The 22,492-nt window shown below is 49.4% G+C and overlaps 1 protein-coding gene across 1 annotated transcript in view; it reads left to right on the plus strand.

Annotated features, from left to right (window-relative positions):
• LOC144731532 (putative DBH-like monooxygenase protein 2) overlaps positions 1 to 22,492 on the plus strand; it is a 49,749-nt gene that overhangs the window by 14,861 nt on the left and 12,396 nt on the right. Inside the window, exons 5-8 of the mRNA XM_078612661.1 lie at positions 565 to 750; positions 1,830 to 1,932; positions 4,334 to 4,524; positions 7,654 to 7,739. Of these exons, the coding sequence (XP_078468787.1) occupies positions 565 to 750; positions 1,830 to 1,932; positions 4,334 to 4,524; positions 7,654 to 7,739 (566 nt within the window). The remainder of the gene's footprint in view (positions 1 to 564; positions 751 to 1,829; positions 1,933 to 4,333; positions 4,525 to 7,653; positions 7,740 to 22,492) is intronic.

A 22,492-nucleotide genomic window follows, 5' to 3' on the forward strand; every position in this document is an offset into this window, starting at 1 on the left:
CAGCCAGCGCTACATGCCGTAGTGACCGATTCCATATCACTACATCTGCAATAGTAATCAGACACATAACCCACGTCACAACACCATAGCTGAATTTCTCGGTCCACCATTTCCTTCTGTTAAAGAATGATAAAACGCACCTAGTTACTCGTAGCTTTGCAAAATGTGTTTTTAGGTTCCTATATGCTACAGAGTGGACACTTATACATGCGATTCATTACAAGTGAGTCTACATAGGCAACGCGATCAATGAGGTTGCTCTTACCGCTGCAGACAGAGCGGTTGTCCCGATAAAACACTGCCGTGTACTGCTGTGCACGTGTGACAAGAGTCCATTAGTAAACGAGTGGTGTGTGCTGATACGACACATCATACAAACTCCACACAGAGAGGCGCCCGAGTCGAGAATCGAACCCAAGCCCTTCTTGCTGCGTGGCACTAGTTGTAACCATTGCGCCACCCCTGCTAACAACTCTCCAGCAAACAAGTCCAGACGTAAACTGCCAACAAAAACAACAACCCATGCAGGGATGGCTTCTCGAGTCTGTGTGTTCTCGTTCACAGGTGCAGCCGCTGGTGCAGGCCGGGAACACGCATTTCGTGCACCACATGATCGTGTACGTGTGCGAGACCAACGTGAATATGTCCTACATGAATACAACCTTTCAATGCTACTCGTCGATGGGTGAAACCAATCACCCCAGCGCCAGGTGCTTAAGTGTGCTGGCTGCATGGGCTGTGGGCGGAGAGGTGAGCACAGGTGTACACCAATGCGTGATGATGATCATCCTCATTATCACGATGACTATCAACCCTTTAACTCTTTTAACTGATAAGACAGAAATAATTATTACCTTTATCCATATTTACTTGCAATCTTGAACTTGCTATGGCTAGGATTAAGACGTGCGTCTCGAGCAATTAAATGCCACAACATCTCAAAGTGCTGAAATAACACAAGAGAAACACAGATAGTGTCGAAAAAGGAAAGTGAAATGTAAGGAAATACAGGGGGAAGAGCAATGACAACCCCACGCATATCAACCAGCCGTACTCAAGCCACTGAAAGCCAAATACCAATGAGACCTGGGAGGGGGGACGGCGGGCGGGGGACACCTGATGGTGAACCTAGATTTGGTCTTGTTTTTGAGATTATTCAATGAGTTGCCATTTGCACAGAGAACAGGGCGGGCGAGCGAAAAGTGGAAATCAGACGTTGACATATAGGAAGGACTACACGCCGATTGACTCCAAAACATTTCACTTTTGCGTGGAGATTCAGTATACACATTTATTTACATGGTCTTTTTATTCATAAAAAGGCGCATATACTGACAGAAACAATTCAGGGCTACAATTTGATCAAATAATATATATATATTTTTTTGAATGTTTTACCATCTTGTTTCTGGTATTTATATTTTGTCTCATTTGTACAGCTTCCTTAGAAAGAATTGAACAGCATATTATTTTCATAAATAGAACAACAAAAATGTGGATTCTTACATGCTCAATTCAACACACGTATCCTTAAAATCAATGCTAATCGATACACTAATGAATTTTTACATCCCTAATAAATCAGTCCATAAATCGCCAATATCATCAAAATCATAATCGTTGCAAGAAAAAAATGTATGATTTTATCTATTTGTATCCCTGAAGTCTCATTACTTAATGTAACCAATTACAAGTGGTAGCAGGACAAGGGGGTGGGTTCAATTGTTTACACCGATGTTCATCATTATAACGCTGATATTGCTTCTGCTGACATTGGTGCTGCGGCCGCCGCTGCTGATCGTGTGGATGACCGTAACGATATTCTCCAGACGTTCGACTACCCCGCTTATGCCGGATACTCGCTGGGCTTGGACGCAGACCCAAAAGACGTGATGCTGGAGATACACTACAACAACCCACAAATGGCGTCTGGTGAGTAACTCACGTCTCCTGTCCTCCCAGCCAAATCGGAACATTCCGACATTTGAGCATGGCACCTCATGGGGAGAAACGTACAGCGGTGACCCCAAGAAGACATGAGGCAGCCGTACCACTCGTCTCTTGACGAGACGTACTTATGTGTCTTCGTGCATGCCTGTGTGGATGATAACGTCATCAAAATTCTGCTTCGGTGAACTCGCACGTAAATGAGAAACGTTACAATATTTCCAACATGGATACCCCAAAACCTCCAAAACGCTCCTCTGTTGAATTACTTCTTCGCATTATAAATTAAAACCCTCATCCCCACATTGTCCCTTTGCATATCTTTTATATATGGAATCTTGAGATGCACAAATATATATATATACAAATGCATACTTGTGTAATAAACGACTCTGTCAGGCTTTCTTGGTCTCCGTTGTGTCGTTTATTTAGGTTCTTCGTTCTCACCCCGCTGGTCCTCGTCCGGACCCGCACCGCCTTCGCTCCCGTCTTTCCGTGTGCCCCGCACACTCGCGCACCGCCAGCCACACCGCTCGCTCCGTGTGCCCCGCACACTCCGCTAGCCACACCGTTCACTCCGTGTGCCCCGCACACTTCGCTAGCCACACCGTTCACTCCGTGTGCCCCGCACACTCCGCTAGTCACTCACTAGCCCCGTGTGCCCCGCACACTCGGCTAGCTCTCACACCCCGCTAGCCCCGTCGACCACACGCCACGTAGCAGATGGCGCCGCTGCTCCCGTCCTGCTCAGCGTGGCTCCCCCCTATTCTCGCTCCGTCTCCGCTCCCGTTCTCTTCCGGCTCTCCCCTTATATCCTATCCCATCACGTGACCTCCCTCACCACCCCCCGTTCACCTCGTCTCCCATTGGAGCCGAGATGAGCGGTGGCTCCTCCCACATGCTCCGCCGACCAGGCTCCGCCCCCCAATGCTCCGGCCCGCGTGAATATCGCGGAGGCCAACAACCACCCCGTTTATGCTCGCATTACACTTGTGAAGTATTGGAAAATGACGGCAGGAAACTCCTTGACGGGAACACACTTCTTTTATTAAATCTTGACTTGTAACAATACAACGCGTGGCCTCTCTTCTTCACAATGCGCTTCTCTTGACTCTGGATTCTGTGCTGCCGGCTCTCTGTGCCTCGTGTAGACTCCGCGCCTCGGCTACACTCCTCTCTCGCCTCGTGTAGACTCTGCGCCTCTGCTACACTCTCCACTCGCCTCGTGTAGACTTTGCATCTCTCTCTCTGGCTACACCGTATGCATACTCGGCTCGTGTAGACCTTCCTCTCTCGCTGGCTACACCGTATGCATACTCGGCTCGTGTAGACCGTTCTCTCTCGCTGGCTACACACTATACATTACTCAGCTCGTGTAGACCGTTCTCTCTCGCTGGCTACACACTATACATTACTCAGCTCGTGTAGACCGTTCTCTCTCGCTGGCTACACACTATACATTACTCAGCTCGTGTAGACCGTTCTCTCTCGCTGGCTACACACTATACATTACTCAGCTCGTGTAGACCGTTCTCTCTCGCTGGCTACACACTATACATTACTCAGCTCGTGTAGACCGTTCTCTCTCGCTGGCTACACACTATACATTACTCAGCTCGTGTAGACCGTTCTCTCTCGCTGGCTACACACTTATACCTTACTCTCCTCTACTCTCCATTACTCTCCTCTCCGGGCTCTATCTCTGCACCTTCGTCTTCATTCTTAGATGGTTCCACTTCTGCCCCTGCTCCTCTGTGCATCACCTTATATACCCCTTCTTCCCGGGAGACGGAGCGGATGCGGACCTCAACGTCGGCACCGCTCCTCAGTTACCCAATCCCCACGCGCTATCCCTACGATCCGGTTCCGCTCAGCGCGTGTTTCCACTCCCCGACCAATCACACCGCGCTGCTACCCGATCACTCCCTCTGGGCGCGTCACCGGCACACAGCCAATCAGCAGCACTACCCCCACCCGCGCACTGACGCCTGCTCCTCCCCGTCAGCGCGCGTCACCACACACACACCCGTACATACGCGCTGGCACACGACATATACACCCAGCGCGTATCACCACTACACTTGTACAAAAACATACTTGCACACATGGATACATGCATCACATCAACCACACACAACAAAGACAAATATCCCCAGAAGAGCCTTAACAGACTGTTGGGGCAAGGGCTGTTTGTGAGCACCAATAAAGGCCGGCAAGATACACGAGGGGGTGCGTGGCCAGGACCACACCCAACCGCCTTTGTCTCCTAAGCGGAAATGTTTACACACTGCACCAGGTACTCATTTGAGGTTAAGTTGACCTGGGGGAGGCCCAGAATTGGTTCAGATAATCGTTACTGGTGTTGCACACACGCACACACACACAGGTGTGAGGGACAGCTCAGGACTTCGCTTGTACTACACACCTAACCTGCGCAAGTACGACACCGGGATACTGGAGACTGGCATTTTACCAAACAAATACCACTTCATCCCCCCGAAGGCAACGAGCTTCAAGAGCTATGGGATCTGCAACACTGGCAGCTTCGTCACCGCCAACTCCAACGACACCTTGCAGGTACTGGGCTAGGTGCCAGCGTGGGCAACTAACCGGTACTCCCTCCTCCCAGACCCCTACCATTACCACCACCACGACTAACCTCATGAACTTCATCGCGGATAACAGTCATTGTTGTTCTATAGATCAGTCCATCGCAACAACCGTTGTGCCACGGCAAAAGTCCCAGGTGTGCCACCAAAGTCCCAGGTGTGCCATGGTAATTTCGGAATTAAAGAAAATAACCTCACTTTGCAAGATAGGGAAGACGAATGCCACGTGCCATTCAGTGGCCGATCTGGTCATTGTTGTTCAATATCAGGAACGACATACGTAACGAACCAAATAATTTTCAACTTAGATACCAGCCAACAACGCTTGCACATTTGAAGGATGTTTTTCTAACCAAACACCATTATGTCTAAATTTTAATTTGGTGAACAATGACATAATCATCCAATACTTTAAGGAGTGGTTCTGAGACGGGCATATGATGAAGTTAACTAAATCCTGGGCATACTTCAACATCCCGACCACTACAACCAACAACATGGAAACAGGAACCACGGAGTTATCTGCAGCCACCTTTATTTGCTTTGCACCACTGCAAAAACCATGCCCCCCCCCCCCCACCTGCCTTTGTCGCGGTGACTTAAAGACACCCGGTCAGAGTGATGTCAATGGCTGTTCCCAGTAAATGCCCTCCCAGGCATCCACCCAGTAAACATCATGGAACGTTAGCCCACCAATGCATGTTAACTGGGCACCCAAGGCTGCTGTGGCATGCAGCTCTGATAGGACTGAGAAGCCAGTGTTACCATACATGCACATACCTGTCAACCCCTTATCCTACTTATTACAGACCACTTCACACTTAATTGGTTACCCCGTGACTTTATAAATCTCAACGTTCATCCTACAAAGTTCCATCACAAGGGAGAAACACAAACAAATGGGCAAAAAATGTTTTTGCCCGTATTGAAACGGCTGTACGCCATATGGACCTGAAAACTGAAATTCCCTGTGAAAAAATGCAGGTTAACCGTGTAGATTTTGACTTAAAACTTTCGTTAATGCAGGAATTAATATTATTTGGTTCTTTCAGTAAAGTCACGTAGATAGGACATAATCAAATAATTTTAAAATAATAATTTTAAAAAACTCACGAAGTTTTGATCGCAACACAAGCGCTCGTCATCAGGCGAAGAAAAAAGGGGGGGGGGGGGCAAGTCTCCAACTGCAACTGCCCCGCCCACTCACAGCCAAAGCTGTGAGTGGGCGGGGCACAAAAGCCGTGGAGCCAGCGCTGAGCGGCGAGCGGCGCAGTCCAAGTGTGTCAGCAGCATGGGCGGGGCAGCCAATGCTTACTACATAACCATAAGATCTTTTAACAAACTCCAAGACAAAAAGCTCATCTGATCGAGTCACTCACATTTCTGAAGAGATGCCGCGACTCTAAGCATTGGCTGCCCCGCCCATGCTGCTGACACACTTGGACTGCGCCGCACGCCGCTCAGCGCTATTATTTGCTATCTGCGTGACTTTACCGAAAGAACCAAAGAATATAAACCGTATAGGTTGACAGGTATGCATAGAGATCCAGAGACTCACAAAGATTTTCAAACAGTGACAATAGCGACCCACAGACTCACCTCTGTGACATTTCCGTATGTATAAACAATCGGAAGTGACCTTGTATAGCAAGTGCACAACAAGAGTCCTTCCTGCCTGACATTTGCATTTGACCCACCTCCCGTCACGTCTCTCCACTACCCAACACCATTTTTACTTATAGCTTCATTAAATGCAGGATGGATAAAATATTTCATTTGGAGAATTCAGGTGTTGTCATCACCCTGTACCAGCTGCTCCAAATTCAGATCCCCTCTATTTTTTATATTCAATTAGTGTATTTTTATTCTCATGATCTTACAATCTCCCCCTTTTTTTATAAATATTTTTTGTTTCTTATGTTAATCTCTTACATCTTATCAACTTATGCAACTCCCAGAGCCACACGATGTGTAACCCGATCTGCCATCTTGCCATCGCCCTGCGGAATGCAGTCTGTGAAGGCCTTAATATTTAGGCAAGCCATTGAAAAATATATTATTTTTATTCTTATTTTTCGTCGTATATATTTTTGTTTGTCTATTAACCGTGATTCGTAAATATGTTGTTGTTAGTTCTAATGTTAGGTTAGTAACATTTAGTCTGTGCTGCTCTCCAGTTTCCTGGGTGAAATGTGGGCTAGGTTTTGCCCAATCCTGACCAGCTGACTCAAAAACATGTAGGGGTGTTAAGGGAGGGGAAACGGACAAACACACAGGGGTGTCTACATCCACACACAGGGGTGTCTACATCCACGTCCGCAACGGTTGACTCTGGGGGGCTGTGGGTAGACGCTGGGATCCCCCACAGCCCCACCCCTCGGTGACAAATTGGTATAAAAGGCGGGGAGCGAGAGGGCTCGTGGTTCGGTGTTGGAAGCTTAACCAGTGAAGACCGAAGACCGGCAGATAGGCCCTGGAACTCCCCTGACTCGCCGTCCTTCTCAGGACCGAGCAGGGAAAGCCAATGGTGCGGCCCTAGAGCCTCAGAGCCAATGCTCTTCTAAGAGCCGGGTCTGTTGGCTGGGTGCCGTGATCCGTGCTTAACCAGGGCCGGATCAGATAGCCTCCCCTAGCACCCTTAGCGGAGGACCTGGGAGCAGACCAGTTGGGAATAGTGCTAGGGGTGTATCCCAGCTCAGTACGGGTGAAGGGGCCGTTACCCCTTCAAGTGTTGTGTTTATTGCCCTGTATTAGGAGCAAGTTGAAATAAACAGTGTGCCTCGACTACACCGTCTCTGTCGCTTGTGAACCCACTAGAAACTTAACATTAAATTAAATGTTGACCGTGCGATGCAGCTGTGGGGGGAGTTATTGACCTGACCTTTCTGTATAATCATCTTCTCTCAACAGCTCAATAATATTTGCAATTTGTCCGAGATAGGGGCATCTTAATACCATAGATGTCCTATTACGGGGGTACGCATGAACAAAATGTTTGCCTTTTTTTTAATGCTGTTACCAATAACCACTGAAACAATTTTCTTAAAATGAAATTAAGAAACTTGACCACTAGCGATCGTCGTGTGTGGTGTTTCAGGGGCAAGTGTCAGGAACCATGAACGTATTCGCCACTATGCTCCATTCCCACCTGGCTGGTATAGCGATTCAAGTGCGGCACTTCAGGTATGTCCGAGTCGATGACAAGGCCAGAGGCCCTTGTGAATGGTATGGTTTACCTTTTTCAGTGAAAAGTTGGACGTTCTATTGGCTATACAGTCGCCTCGCCTTTTACGCGCATCTGCATAACGTGATTTTGATGTGGCGCGTTATATTAATTTACACTTTTATTTTTTTTACGTTCGCACTATTATTATGCGCTCCAGTGCATTGGCCACGATGTACGGAAATGCGCTGCGAGCCAATCGTTAGGCTACAAAGTTCAGTAGCGATGCTGCTTGAGGTGCAGTGCGACAACCACAAGTGCGGGCAGCATCCGCATCTCCTTCTCATGCGTCCGACGATTTGTCCACGTGAAATTTGCCTTGTGCACACATTCGACCACCAATATGTCCGGTAAACGTCGAGCTCCATATCCAAGGAGCAGCGGAAAGCTATCACGATTGACGTCATCTCCACCATCGTCATCTGATTGTAATGCGAGCGTAAACGGGGTTCGCTGCTGGGCTCTGGCCCAATCACACGGCCCGGGGTATTGGGGGGCGGAGCCCAGTATGGGGGGCGTGTGGGAGGGTCCGTTGTTCACCCCGGGTCCAATTGGAAGCGAGGTTAATGGAGGTGGAGCCAGCAGGGCAGTATGGGAAGGCCGGATCTGACGTTCCGGAAGGCGAGGAGTCAGGGTCACATGGTAAAGAGGATATAGGTAGGAGCCCAGAAGGGATCCGGGTCAGTTGTTGGAGTGAAGAAGCGGGACCACTTTAGGTAGCCGCCGCGCCATCAACCACGTGGCTGATGGGGCTTCGGCACACCGTCGGCCAGCGGTGTGCGGAGCGGGGAGGAGCGGAGCGACTGACGGGAGAGCACGTGCGAGAAGAAGCTGACGGAGGAGCGCGCGCGGGGTGCGTGCGAGGAGACGCTGGTTCACTGTCAGGACCAGCGGGGTGCGAGGAGAGGAGCCGACGAGGGAGCGCGTGCGGGGCGCGCGCGAGGAGACGCTGGTCCGCGGTAAGGACCAGCGGGGTGCGGAGAAAGAAACTAAATAAAAGACCAACAGAGACTAGCAGTGCCTGACGAAGTCAGAAGTGGACTTTTTCAAGCCAAAATAACATCAAGGAAGATGGCCGGGCACTTGAAAAAGCATAACCCACTTGTTACGTCTTCCGACGACGAAGAGGCGGCAACCCAGAACCGGCTGACCCCAGGCTCCGTGGTCCTGGTTATTGCAACCACGGCTGATGTGTCTTCCGCGCCAGTGAAGGACATCGGGCGTGCTGGGAAGACGGCCGCCAGCACACGTCCTCCAGCGACCACGTGGCGGGCCGCCGCTATCTTGAACATCGCGGCAGAGAGGCGGCCGGGCGCTGCCATCTCGGAGGCGCCGCGTGGTGTGCATCTTGCTGCTGAGCAGCTGTTTTGCGGGAAGGAGCCGCAAGGAGAGGACGCCGACGCTGCTGCTGCTGCCTGGGCGGGAGCACCCCCGCCCTGCCTCGTGTGCGAGACCCTGGAGCAGGCGTGAGAGGACGCCGCGCTCACCCTCAGAGTTATTCAAGGCGTCTCAAGTCACCACCCTGCCGTCCTCTGCTCGCAACCCCCGGCGAGTTATGACGATACGCACCCGGCCCTAACACACACCTCACCCATCTGCGTGCGCCGGGTTGCGATTGCGTTGTTATGGCTCGAGATTGCGGAGCGTGGTTCGGGCTGTGTGTGTGTGTGAGGATGGACGCGCTGTCTGCTTGTGTTTGCTCTGTGTCAAAAGTGTTTATGCGTTGCGGCATGGGGATGTTATCTTGATGGCGAAGTTAATTATTAATTCGGTTGCGTCGAGTGTCCCGAGCCCGTTACCATCCCGTGGGTTGCCGTGTGCAACGTGTTTTTTTTTGATGATTTTTTTTTTTTTGCTGCAAGGTACGACAGGGTTAACGGTGTGTTGTTTGCCTGCAGCTCTGCTTGCGATTGTTTATAATGTATGACCTGTATGGAACTTTGCTGCTTGTGATCGCGTTATGCTGACTGCACGTACTGTATAAACTGTCTTTCTGTACGGATACGGAGTGCGGTGCATTGTTCTGACCATTGGGTTTCGGGATTGTTATTAGTTGTGCGTACCTGTGCGGAAATTGGTCAATTCGTTGGGGGACCCTAATTTTTGGTTGTATGGGTGTACGTGCACACGAGATTGCATGTGTGTTCATATGAAATTGCGATTGTTGAGGGATGAGGGCGTTGTTTAGTGGCTCTGCCGTCAAGGGTGCGTGGGGCCGTAAATTTCCGCCAAGTGGCGTCGCTCTCTCCGTTGATTGCGTGCGGCCAGGGGTTGCATTGCGAGTTGGTGTGTATGAGCAATGTGTCTTGGTCAAAGAATGGGTTAAAAATTCCCCCGATACGACTGCTGTGCGCAGCGGCGATGCGTCGTATCGTTGGGGGTTGTTAACACGTGACAGGGGATGTGTTGTGACCCCCAGCAAGGGGCAGCTGGGGTGCACGCACGAGAAAAGCTGCCGAATTGGTCGCACGTTGGGCCGCCATTTGGCTAGCGCGGGAAATCGCGGGGATGCGCTTGGGGCATGGGGCCGCCATTTTGAGCGCGCGCGGGAAACCTCGGTGGGGCACTTCGCGCGTGCCGCCGCCATTTTGCGTATACACGTTGAGCGCGGAGATGCGGTTATGGATCTCATCCCTTGACTCTCGTGTTGCGCTCTAACTTGTGTGCGTGCATTGCGTGTTGTGCGCAATGCTGGCGCCCATTGGGGTAACAGGAGCATAGTGGCCCGTGTCTGACTAAGGGGGGGCGTGTCATTGCACCAGCATTTTGGGACCGAGATGCTGGCTGTGTTCTATTCTGGGGCACGGATTTCACCAGTATACGCCTGCCATTGTTGAGTGGGTGATGCACGAGTTGTGGTCACATCGGGCTATGGCCGATGGCTGACCTGACAGCCCGGAGGCGAGACACTCCGTGGTATGTCTCAAACTAATGGGCCGTGTGCTCATATGGCTCGGGGAGTCGGGGTTCCGTCGTGCGATGGCAGACTGTTTAACCTGGTGGGCCGGAGGCTCACGGAATTCAGGAGTAGGGTTTCCGTTACGTTGCAGTGAACGGTGAGACCTGGCTAGCATGGGGCAGGGATTCCCCTTGCGGGTCGTCCAGCGGGAAGGGCCACGGACTTGTTCCGCTCTGGGTTATAACAGTATTGAATGTATAGGGGAACTAGTCCTACAGATCCTATTCGGGGATATGGATATTGTGGGGGTTCAAGCGAATGGAATATGGCCTAGGTTAGCGGAATGCGACGGGTCCGGGGTGATTGCTAGGACGGCAGTGAGGACACATGCTGGACAGCGGGTTCAGCCTATTGGTGATAGTAAGCCTAAGTTGTTCGGAATGCATGTTGTGGAGTGCGACTCCATATCGTCAAGATATTGGCTATGGAACATTGCCCCATGGGGGTTGATGGGGTCTGGCCTTGCCAAGGGACGAACCTTCCCTTGTCTGTAAAGCGTCAGACTATAAGATGCTGGGGTGTGTCCATTGGTGATGGGATAGTATGGGATGGAGCGTGGCTGAGTCGTTGCGATGTGCCATTATCTCGTCCCCGAAATTGCACTGGCCGAGTGGATGGCCAGTGGACGTTGCTGTGGTTGGACGACCATGGTGATGCGAAGGCAAGTTAAATGTTGCCGCTGGGGAGCGTTGCTCTCTCCACGCGAGGGTGTGCAGCCGGGGGCTATGTTGAGAGTGACAGTGGGTAGATTCTGTGTACGTGAGATGTCTGTGCTGGTCCTCAAGGGAGGACTGCTGATGGGCAAGAGCAGGAAAATGTTTGTTGTCACGTGCAAATTATATTTTTTATTTAAAATGTAGATACTGGGGCATCCCCCAGGTGCGACTTCTGGCCGGGTATAGGGGTCGGGCTGAAGGGCGACGTCTCGGGCCGGGGCGTAGAAGGTCGTCCAGCATGTTAAGGGGTATGTGTCTATGGGTGTTGGTTTATCGGTCTTTGCCCTATCGCCACCAGCAGGGTGGTATGGTAGTAGGGCGGTGTGATACCCTGCCATCCATGCCGTGTCAGGGTGTGACTTCAGTTCGCTTCGGGGTGTTGGTTGTGCATCCAACGCGTCGATTTTTGTGTATTTTATTTGGTTTTCTCCTTACGCCGGGCGGATTACGATCATCTCCACTACCCTGGGGCCGGGTGGCTGTCGTGTACGACATGCTGATGTGCGTTTCGTGGTGCTGTGCCTCAGGGGGTTGGGTTCTCCTTGTCACAGATCTTCGGCGCCTGCCACACTGGGTGTCACCGGTTGTGCTAACCGGATGTGGACTTGAAGGGGGAGTGGAGCGCCTGTTCGTCACTCCTGCTCTGCCAGTTGTTCTCTGAAGTTGGACTTGAGCCAGGCGGATGGACCACCAACACGGACACGCTCTAAGACACCGCATTCCTGATTTATGCGCGTCTGCCATTCTTGCGTGTCGGTTACGTTGTTGTGCATTGCCTTCCATTCCTTAATTTTTTCTTGCTTGTTGCATGGAGGATGGGCCGGTGTTCCGTACCGGATCCTAACCCCTTCCCTTTTGTTGATTGTGTTCGTCGTTTTGTGCTCTCCATTGTGTCGGTTGTGATTCCTGAATGTGTTGCCGTCGCTCGCATTATTTTATCCTGTTTCAGCCGGGACGGCTGGTCTTTTACATCAGGGGGGGGGGGGGTCATGTAATGCGAGCGTAAACGGGGTTCGCTGCTGGGCTCTGGCCCAATCACACGGCCCGGGGTATTGGGGGGCGGAGCCCAGTATGGGGGGCGTGTGGGAGAGGCCGTCGTTCACCTCGGGTCCAATTGGAAGCGAGGTGAATGGAGGTGGAGCCAGCAGGGCAGTATGGGAAGGCTGGATCTTACGACCCGGAAGGCGAGGAGTCAGGGTCACGTGGTAAAGAGGATATAGGTGAGAGCCGGGAAGGGATCCGGGTCAGTTGTTGGAGTGAAGAAGCGGGACCACTTTAGGTAGCCGCCTCGCCATCAACCACGTGGCTTATGGGGCTTCGGCACACCGTCGGCCAGCGGTGTGCGGAGCGGGGAGGAGCGGAGCGACTGACGGGAGAGCGCGTGCGGGGCGCGCGCGAGGAGATGTTGGTCTGCTGTCAGGACCAGCGGGGTGCGAGGAAAGGAGCCGACGAGGGAGCGCATGCGGGGCGCGCGCGAGGAGACGCTGGTCCGCGGTCAGGACCAGCGGGGTGCGGAGAAAGAAACTAAATAAAAGACCAACGGAGACCAGCAGTGCCTGACGAAGTCAGTTATTACATGATGAAGATGAACCTCTCTCTCCTGTGACCCCACCACTCTCCACTCCTCCCCTCCACCAGCCCCAGTTCGCCACACTCAATCATCTTTTCGTTTAACTTACATTTTTTGCTTCAAATAGACTGTTACTATCTTTAACACATGGTAGTATTGTAAATATAATATGTAGTGTAAACAGTGAAATATGTAGACGTAAGAATGAGGTTCGACAGCGTGATCTGCCTAACTCCGTCCATTTCCTTTATTTCTAAAGGGAAAATTAAGTTTAATTTGCGGGATTTTGAGTTACACGCCATATTTCAAGAACACAACCCCCGTATAAAGTGAGAGGTAGCCATAATTTCAAAAAACACTTCAGGGTTGATGAAATTCAGGAATTGGACATTAACCTTCTGTTGCCCCTTCTGTCATATGCCATCGGAGTGGCAGCCAGAGAAGACAACACGGCAGGAAAAACCTCCGCCAGAGACATGGAGAGCTGACATCGGCTTGCGTGCAGGTGCTCGATGGATTCCTGCATCAAATGACCGTGAGAAGATGGCCATCGCTAGCAGGGTATTGATCATAGATGGCGATGGACAACTTTCACCGTTGCCCGATGTTGCCTTATGCAATCTATCCACTTCTCGTTTTTTGGATGGAAGCTCACGGAGGAGGCTGGCAGAGACTTGGCTTCGCCGTGCTCTTCGTAAGAGGCGGTGGTGGGAACATTGTATGGGAAACCCAGTCCCTGGCTCCCTGGACTTATGCACTTCCGTGTCAGTTGTCCATGGGTTTCATGCAAGTTGTTTTGAGTCTACAGTACATTATATGCGAGTCTATGGGTCTCTTGCGTGAGTCTGTGGGTCTACATGGGTGTACGGGATCTTTCGGTAAAGTCACGTAGGAAAAAAAATATATTACTTATTTATTTTACCTACGCGCTGTGTGGCTGGCGAGAGTAGAGAAGAGTGCTGCTTGTTAGTGTGGTAGTTAGTGTAGTAGTTAGTCTAGTTAGTGTGGGAGTTAGTGTATTCGTTAGTGTGGTAGTTAGTGTGGTAGTTGGTGTGGTAGTTAGTGTGGTGTTAGTGTGGTAGTTAGTGTGGTGGTGTTGTGGTTGGTGTGGTAGTTAGTGTGGGAGTTAGTGTAGTAGTGTGGTGGTTGGTGTGGTAGTGTGGTGATTGTCAGTGTGGTTGTTGTGGTTAGTGTGGTAGTTAGTGTTGTGGTTATTGTTGTAGTTAATGTGGTAGTTAATGTGGTAGTTAGTTAGTGTGGTAGCCAGCCTGGCTACCCACCCCCCCCAGCCCAGGCCTACGTCGAGGCCTACGTTGGGGCCTACGTCGGGGCCTGCGTCGGGGCCTACTTCGAGGCCTACGTCGAGGCCTGCCTCGAGGCCTACGCCGGGGCCTACGTCGGGGCCTACGTCGAGACCTACTTCGAGGCCTACGTCGAGGCTTACTTCTAGGCCTACGTCGAGGCCTACATCGAGGCCTACGTAGAGGCCTACGTCGAGGCCTACTTCGGGGCCTACGTCGAGGCCTACTTTGAAGCCTACGTCGAGGCCAACGTCGAGGCCTACTTCGGGGCTTACGTCGGGGTCTACGTCGGGGCCTACGTCGAGGCCTACGTCGAGGCCTACGTCGGGGCCTACGTGGGGGCCTACGTCGAGGCCTACGTCGAGGCCTACGTGGGGGCCTACGTCGAGGCCTACGTCGGGGTCTACGTCGAGGCCTACGTCGAGGACTATGTGGAGGGCGCTCGTCAAACGGGCGAGAAGCCGTACATGTGCGACGAGTGCGGAAAGACATTACTCGCGCTCGGCCTACCTGTACGTTTTCACGTGTGTGTTTAACTGTTGTGGTTCTTTGTTATTTTAAAGATGGCAGTTCTGCTGTGTATTTTACTGCTGTCCCTCCCGGCCATATCTAGTGCCAAACACAACTCCACCACTGGCAGCCCTCGTTATTTCTCGTCCATAGTTGATGCTCCATTTGCCGCTACACCTGCTAGTGAAACAGCTTATAGCCACTTCTACACTCCATCATTGTATCCTTTTAAACCCTATCTCTGTCCTATTACTTCACCAGCACTCCTTCCTAACTTCATTCTGCTCTTAAAAATGTCACCATACGTAAGCAGCTGCTATTCGTCCAAGGTTCGTCGCTCTTCGTCCTTTCACAGAAAATACTTGTGCAAACTATTAATTCTACTTTTCTTATTTCTGGGAGGTATTGAGCTTCACCCTGGCCCAAATGTAAAGAACTCATTTAATTCTGTAGATTTTTCTGGCAGTAAAGGTGTTGGTGTTCTACACGTCAACATCAGAGGGCTTGTGATTAAATTAAGTCAACTAAAACTAGAAGTGGCAAATCTGGACCCGGACATTTTCTGCCTTACAGAAACATTTCTCACTCCGGCCGTCAATGACTTGCAGATTACGATGGACAACTACAACCTTTTTCAACTTGACCGAGGGTCTAAAGAAGGTCGAATTGCCATATATGTTCGTAGTACTATTGCATGTTCACCAGCTCATTCCTTGTTAAATAAATATTGCTTTGAAGGTCTGGCTCTCAGAATCACTCTCCCTAAAAATCAACAGATATTGGTAGTGTGCTGCTATAGACCGCCTAGTGGTAAGGATGTTGAAGCTGGGAACGCACTGAGGGAGCTTCTTGGGGGCCTTCCTAAAGGTGAAATCATTTTAATGGGTGATCTCAATTGGAATTGGCTAAACCCGCCGGCCGTGGCCACAAATCTTGCAGATGAATTTAACCTATTTCAATTAATAAATGTCCCCACAAGAACCAACCTAAAAAACCCGGGACAGTCATCTCTGCTTGACGTCCTATTCACAAATGCCCCTCACAATTTCGCACTGACTGGTGTTCTGGGTAATAACCTTAGTGATCACTCCTTCATATTTGGGGTGAGATCATCAGCCAGACCCAAAGCCCCCCCTAAATTGGTTGAGAAGCACTCCATGAGACACTTCAGCATTCAGGCATTTACTAATGATGTGCTTCACTCGGATATTGACAAGGTCTGTGATATCCCCAACCTGACTACGGCTTGGGAGACCTTCAGGTACACGTTTCTCCAAATTATTAACAAACATGCTCCGTTGGTTAGATTTAAAACTAAAGGCAACCGCCCACCATGGTTTGATCCCTTGATTACTAAGCTCATGAAAACTAGGGACAAGGCTTGGGCATGTGCTCAGAAAAGTAATTTGGTCCATGACTGGCTAGAATACAGGATTTTAAGGAATAGATGCGTCAAAAAAATACGGCATGCAAAAAATGCATACTTTTCCTCCACTCTCCTGGAATCACATGGAAATGCCAGGATCTTCTGGAAAACAATCAAAAGTATCGAAAAGCATCTAACAGATTATGTGCAGCACAATTTTACACCACACACTCCCACGACGCGAGAGAGTGAGAGGGGAAATTACAAAAACGAACCGGAAAACCGTGATCGAATGATCAAAGTGATAAGTGGTAAACCAGACACTCGGAACTTGGTAAAAAGATTGCAAGGATGTAACAGGAGGAAAATAACGCAAAAATGCGTTCGAAACCGCTACCTAGCGTTTCCCAGGATTTAACAAAAACAAAAAAATTAATATCCGTCGGAGTTATGATGTATGAGAACCATGTAACTGGTGATATCGATGTTTAACGTGTTGTTATTTTCTTTGCTTAATTCAAATGTAATCATGTTAAGCAAAAACAAAAATGAATATTCGTCGAATTTATGATGTATGAGAACCGATGTAACGCAATATCGATGTTTAACGTTTGTTTAATTTTCTTTGCTCAATTCAAATGTAACCATGTTAAGCAAAAACAAAAATGAATATTCGTCGGAGTTATGATGTATGAGAACCGATGTAACGCAATATCGATGTTTAACGTTTGTTTAATTTTCTTTGCTCAATTCAAATGTAACCATATCAAGACTGTAATACGTGCACGCGCGTCGTAAGAAATAACCGCCGAGAGTGAGGGCGGCTGATGGATTTATAACGAAAAAAAACAGGGCATTTACTTTGTTTAAAAATTCGCCAGTGGCCGAATCGACCACTGAAAATTTTTAAAAGGGCAGATTGTTGAATCTATGCCCTGTTTTCCGTTATTAATATTAAGAATAATTAAGAAAAAAAAACTATTTCTCTTTTTATTATATCTATATATACCTTTTAATTAAATAATGAAAACAACCCACTACAAACACACCAGGAATCTGTGAAACGGCCATTAAACTGGTAAGAAGTCGGTGACAGAGAGGTCATAGACATCCAGATGGACAAAAGATGTATGGACTAACCTCCCAAAGACATCTGGAGATGTACAGATAAGGTGCAGAGCAAACAACGGTTGAAACTCGCGATTTCTTAACGTTTTCCTTACCGAAAAGTAGAAACATAACATAGATAATTAACCAACAAACAATAATTTTATTATTAGTAATTCCCTTATATTCACCGCATACATATTATTTAGAAGTATATGTTTCCTATCTACACGACCTTCCGAAAAACTAAAGAGTACGAATTCCAGAAAGCTTAAGTGCATAGTACACTTAACCTCAGGACATAAAAAAAATTAACTCAGAATAAAAACACCAATCTCTGGAGAACTAAACTTGGCGAAGCCCAAAATAATAATGTGACGAGGATCATGACGAATATTCATTAAACATAGACGAATGATAACCCCGATACCAAGACCGAAGGAACTCATAAATATAATTCAAGAATAAATGTAACACACAGCACCACATAAATGTATTGCAAACATCTCCTCAGCCACCTTTGTCTTCCAGCAGGGCCTGACAAGCAAAGAGGGAGTAAAAAGGTCACAAGGGACGGGGGGGGGGTTTGTGCTGACATGGTTTGTTTTCTCTCGCAAGAGACGCGGAGAGACGAGAGGGTGCTCACGCTTGAGTTAAACACGGCCGCCTTTGTCTCCCCGCAGCACAAACAGATGACCCATGAATACTTGGAGGGTTAGGAAGGTCGCGAGGAGGGGACGCGGGGATGTCTGCTTCTTCTCGCTCTGTTTGTGTTTTTGTTGCCCGCTCGCAAGGAATGCGTAGAGGGGAGTCACGTTTTGAGTTAGGCACGGGCGCACACAGCGAACAGGCAGTCTGGGTTGAGTCGTGCTCAGTCTCGCAACTCGGCTTGCGACGCGGTGTTGCGACGGGGCTCGCAAGAGAGGTGTGGCAGTCGTGCCTCAAGGAGAGATGGGACGACGAGACGTCGTTAAAGTGACAGTCTGAGAGCAGTCTGGGTTGAGTCGTGCTCAGTCTCGCAACTCGGCTTGCGACGCGGTGTTGCGACGGGGCTCGCAAGAGAGCTGGGGCGGTTGTGCCTCGAGAAGTGATGGAACGAGGAGGAGTCGTTCGAGTCGCAGAAATCTGAGTTCAACCTGGGTCGGGGCTGGGTTTCAGCCGTGCTCCGGCTGGCGGAGCGTCGTGAGGAAACGAAACACCGATGCCAATAGCAGGTGTCGCTTCTCGCAGAACGAAGTTAAGTGCGAGTGAAGCTGGCAGCTGCACGAACAAGGGAAGCACGGAGCAGAGAGAGTGACGAGCGACGACAAGCAATCAACCTGTAAAAGGGCGGAGATCGCCAAGCGTCGACCAAGCGAGCAAAGCAGAGAGCGCGAAGCAGTGGAGAAAGCCTGGTCAAACGGCTGTGAGGAGAAGGACAGCGCTGTTGAATGCGCCGTGTGTCTAATACACACCCAGATCAACCAGCATCAACCAAAACCGACTCGTCATCCAGCAGTGGGGAGAGAGAGAGTGCAAGAGCAGCACGACTCGGACGTCACCGGGCGTCACCGAGCGTCGTGCCAACTCGTCATCCAGCAGTGGAGAGAGAGAGCGCAAGAGCAGCACGACTCGGACGTCACCGTGTTGTGTATACGCCCCCTTTTTATTTATTTTTAAATATTATTTGTTAATTTTTTTTTTGAATTATTCTGCCAACATATAAAATATCGTTTTTTTTAATAGACACGGGGCAACGTGAGAACGGACACGCCCCCACACTCCCACAGATGTGCGCACACCTCATTTCAAAGGAAAGAGGGCATGAAAGAAGGGTAATCAAGATCATAAAAACTCCCCGAATTTCACACAGGAGGAACAAGGGAGGGGGGGAATGGCAGGCGGGGGGTTGGAATGACACCCTCTCGGAAAAAGCCGTGCAGGGCCGGGCACCACGGAGGAATATATAATTATATTCTTAACAAAGGAAATTAACACGCTCTCGGAAATAAATAAATAAACGCATGCGCCGGGTGCTTCCACCGTGGAAACAACCGTCTTTGTCTTCCCACAACACGGACAGCAAAAATTGCACACGCAAGGAAATAACATTTCCATGAGAGATCGGGTCACGATGAAACATCGGGAACACGGTTTCGGCATAACTGGGGCATAATGGAAATAAGTCGCATTTCAACTTCCAAACCAAAACAACTTAAGCTGTGTGAGACAAAAGATATGATCCCGAGCAAGGGAGGGAATAATTAAGCTCGCTTAACGCGACAAATATTATTCAGTAACAAAAACATGAATTCGAATATTTATTTTATATATATATATAACTCGACGCGAATCATAGGTCTGGCTAATGGATAACTTCGGTGGCGCCGTCACGAGGCCCCCACCCCCCCCCCCTTCCAGAACGACACACAGCTGTGTCTTCAAAGCTAATAAACACACGGACAAACACGCACGCGAAACACACGGACGGACACGCACACGACACACACACACACGGATGCAGATGGTCCCACCCACAGGAAGGTTTTATGACAGACCTTGAACAACTCGGGAAACGGAGTGGATTTTCTCAATATAAACCGAAGGAAAATCCATTCAAGACAGATCGTCAGGGCCTCTGGCCCCATCACAGATCTCCAGGGCTTCGGCTCCAACTCTTCTCGTCGCCGCCAACGAAGAAACGTTTCGTCATCCAGAAGGACGAGGTTCGCGGGGTGCCGAGGCGCATCGCCTGACCCAAACGAGTACACGAGACTCAACCCCCTTGCCGTGTCACCACGCCGAGGTGCATCGCCTGCCGCACACGAGTGTACGAGCCCAGCTCCCTTGCCGTGCCACCACGCCGAGGTGCATCGCCTGCCGCACACGAGTGTACGAGCCCAGCTCCCTTGCCGTGCCACCACGCCGAGGTGCATCGCCTGCCGCACACGAGTGTACGAGCCCAGCTCCCTTGCCGTGCCACCACGCCGAGGTGCATCGCCTGACCACGCAAACGAGCGCGGCCGCGCCGACAATCATCGTACGGGGTCAGCCGAGGGCGGAGTCTGCAGCAGCTGATCACCGCAACCGCGACAAAGAGGGCCCTTCTCCGAAAGTCGTTCGTACCCACAACTTCCCCCACCAATAGACCCACACACAAGCACGCATCGACGCCCCACTCACCTGTGAGACTATCCTATCTAGTTCACCCTTACCATCGTATCAACCCTAGTCAATTATCAGAAGACTGATTATCAACCACATGAACCATTAGCTGGCCATGAGGAATCGTGGCCCATCGAGTGATTAAGAGTCCATCGGTTATAAGAGTGAGGTCGTTTTCCGTGCCTTTCCCTCATTCCGCTCATCACATAGGCGATCAATAGACTCGTCGAGGCAAACTCAACCTCCCGAAATCCTCATTACGAATCGACCGTGCACAAAGAGAGAAAATCTTGTCAAACCAGTTTTCTTTGTCAGAGAATCTCGCCGAAGAATTAATTAAAACAGAGCCAGATCCGCTCGCCACACACACACGCCCTCCCCCACCATTATATCAAACAATCCGTTAAAAGGATATTATACTTGCCGACGAATCTATTGACATATACTTTCGCCTCTGGGATACAATAAGTGCTTTTTCTTACCGCAAAATGAAGTGTGTCATGCTTGGTTTCAAACTCGGCAAGTCGCCGATTGTGATCGATACCAAAACGAACTAATGAGATGCCTGGTTGTTAGGAGGGTTTTTAGTCATTGAGTTCGTTAAATGCATAAGAGTTTTGAGTTGTTCTCGCAAATGCATAAGTGTTTATTCATTCATTTTAGTCAAATGCATAGTCTCGTAATTGCATAAGAATATTAGTTATTCATATTAGTCGAATGCATAATATAGTTAAATGCATAAGAGGTTTGAGTTATTCAATTTAGTTAAATGCATAGTTTCGCCAATGCATAAGTGTTTATTCATTCATTTTAGTCAAATGCATAGTCTCGTAATTGCATAAGGATTTTAGTTATTCATATTAATCGAATGCATAGTATCGCAAATGCATAAGAGTTTGGTTATTCATGAATTATTGACGCATGTTTGACCTGCATGATAGAATGTCACATGCTTGTTAGAATAAAATTGCTTAACACCAACTGTTAGAGTGCTTCTTTCCAAGTCCATGCAAAACTATTTTATTTTTGATAACTGTATCCTGTGATGAGATCTGAACTGGTGACTTAAATATCATAACACACACTAAGATAATCGGTAAACGTTTAATCGATGATAATCGTGTTATCCTGATTGATAACTCTGGATAAACGAAGCTGAGCCTAATTATCATAACTTCACACATTAACATACACGCAAGCATCCGCATAAATTACTACGATTATCTCAGCGATTATCATAATTTATGCATATCATTACACGCATTATCATAATTTATGCATATAATTACTCACACCATCATAATTTATGCATAGCAATACACACATTAACATAATTAATGCGATTTGCGCATTTTTCGGAAAATTATTAATTTTTATTATTTTCATCAAAATTTCATAACCCGACACATACAACAACCGGGCGTCACCGAGCGTCGTGCCAACTCGTCATCCAGCAGTGGAGAGAGAGAGAGCGCAAGAGCAGCACGACTCGGACGTCACCGGGCGTCACCGAGCGTCGTACCAACTCGTCATCCAGCAGTGGAGAGAGAGAGAGCGCAAGAGCAACACGACTCGGACGTCACCGGGCGTCACCGAGCGTCGTGCCAACTCGTCATCCAGCAGTGGAGAGAGAGAGAGCGCAAGAGCAGCACGACTCGGACGTCACCGGGCGTCACCGAGCGTCGTGCCAACTCGTCATCTAGCAGTGGAGGGAGAGAGAGCGCACAAGCCGAGCGACACGCTGAGCGAGGGAGCAGCAGCGGCCACGCCCAACCCAGAGAACTTCTGGCCGCTGGTTGTATCCTCCTACACCACACAAGCTAACGACACAATTAATATTACGAGGGGACAACGCACACACAGCACGCACACGAATAAGAAAATTGTCATTGCGTTTCAGAAAGGGTTGCCATTTCGAGGTGGTGCGTTCAATATCAACTGATCGTGCAAAGCAGTTGCTGCCATCGAGTTACATGAATAAGAAATGTTTCAGTCATTCATTTTCGTTAACTGCATAATCACGCCAATGAAGAAGTATTT

The sequence above is a fragment of the Lampetra planeri genome, chromosome 2 (genome assembly GCF_965212315.1).
Source record: "Lampetra planeri chromosome 2, kcLamPlan1.2.h2, whole genome shotgun sequence".
Lineage (NCBI taxonomy): Eukaryota > Metazoa > Chordata > Hyperoartia > Petromyzontiformes > Petromyzontidae > Lampetra > Lampetra planeri.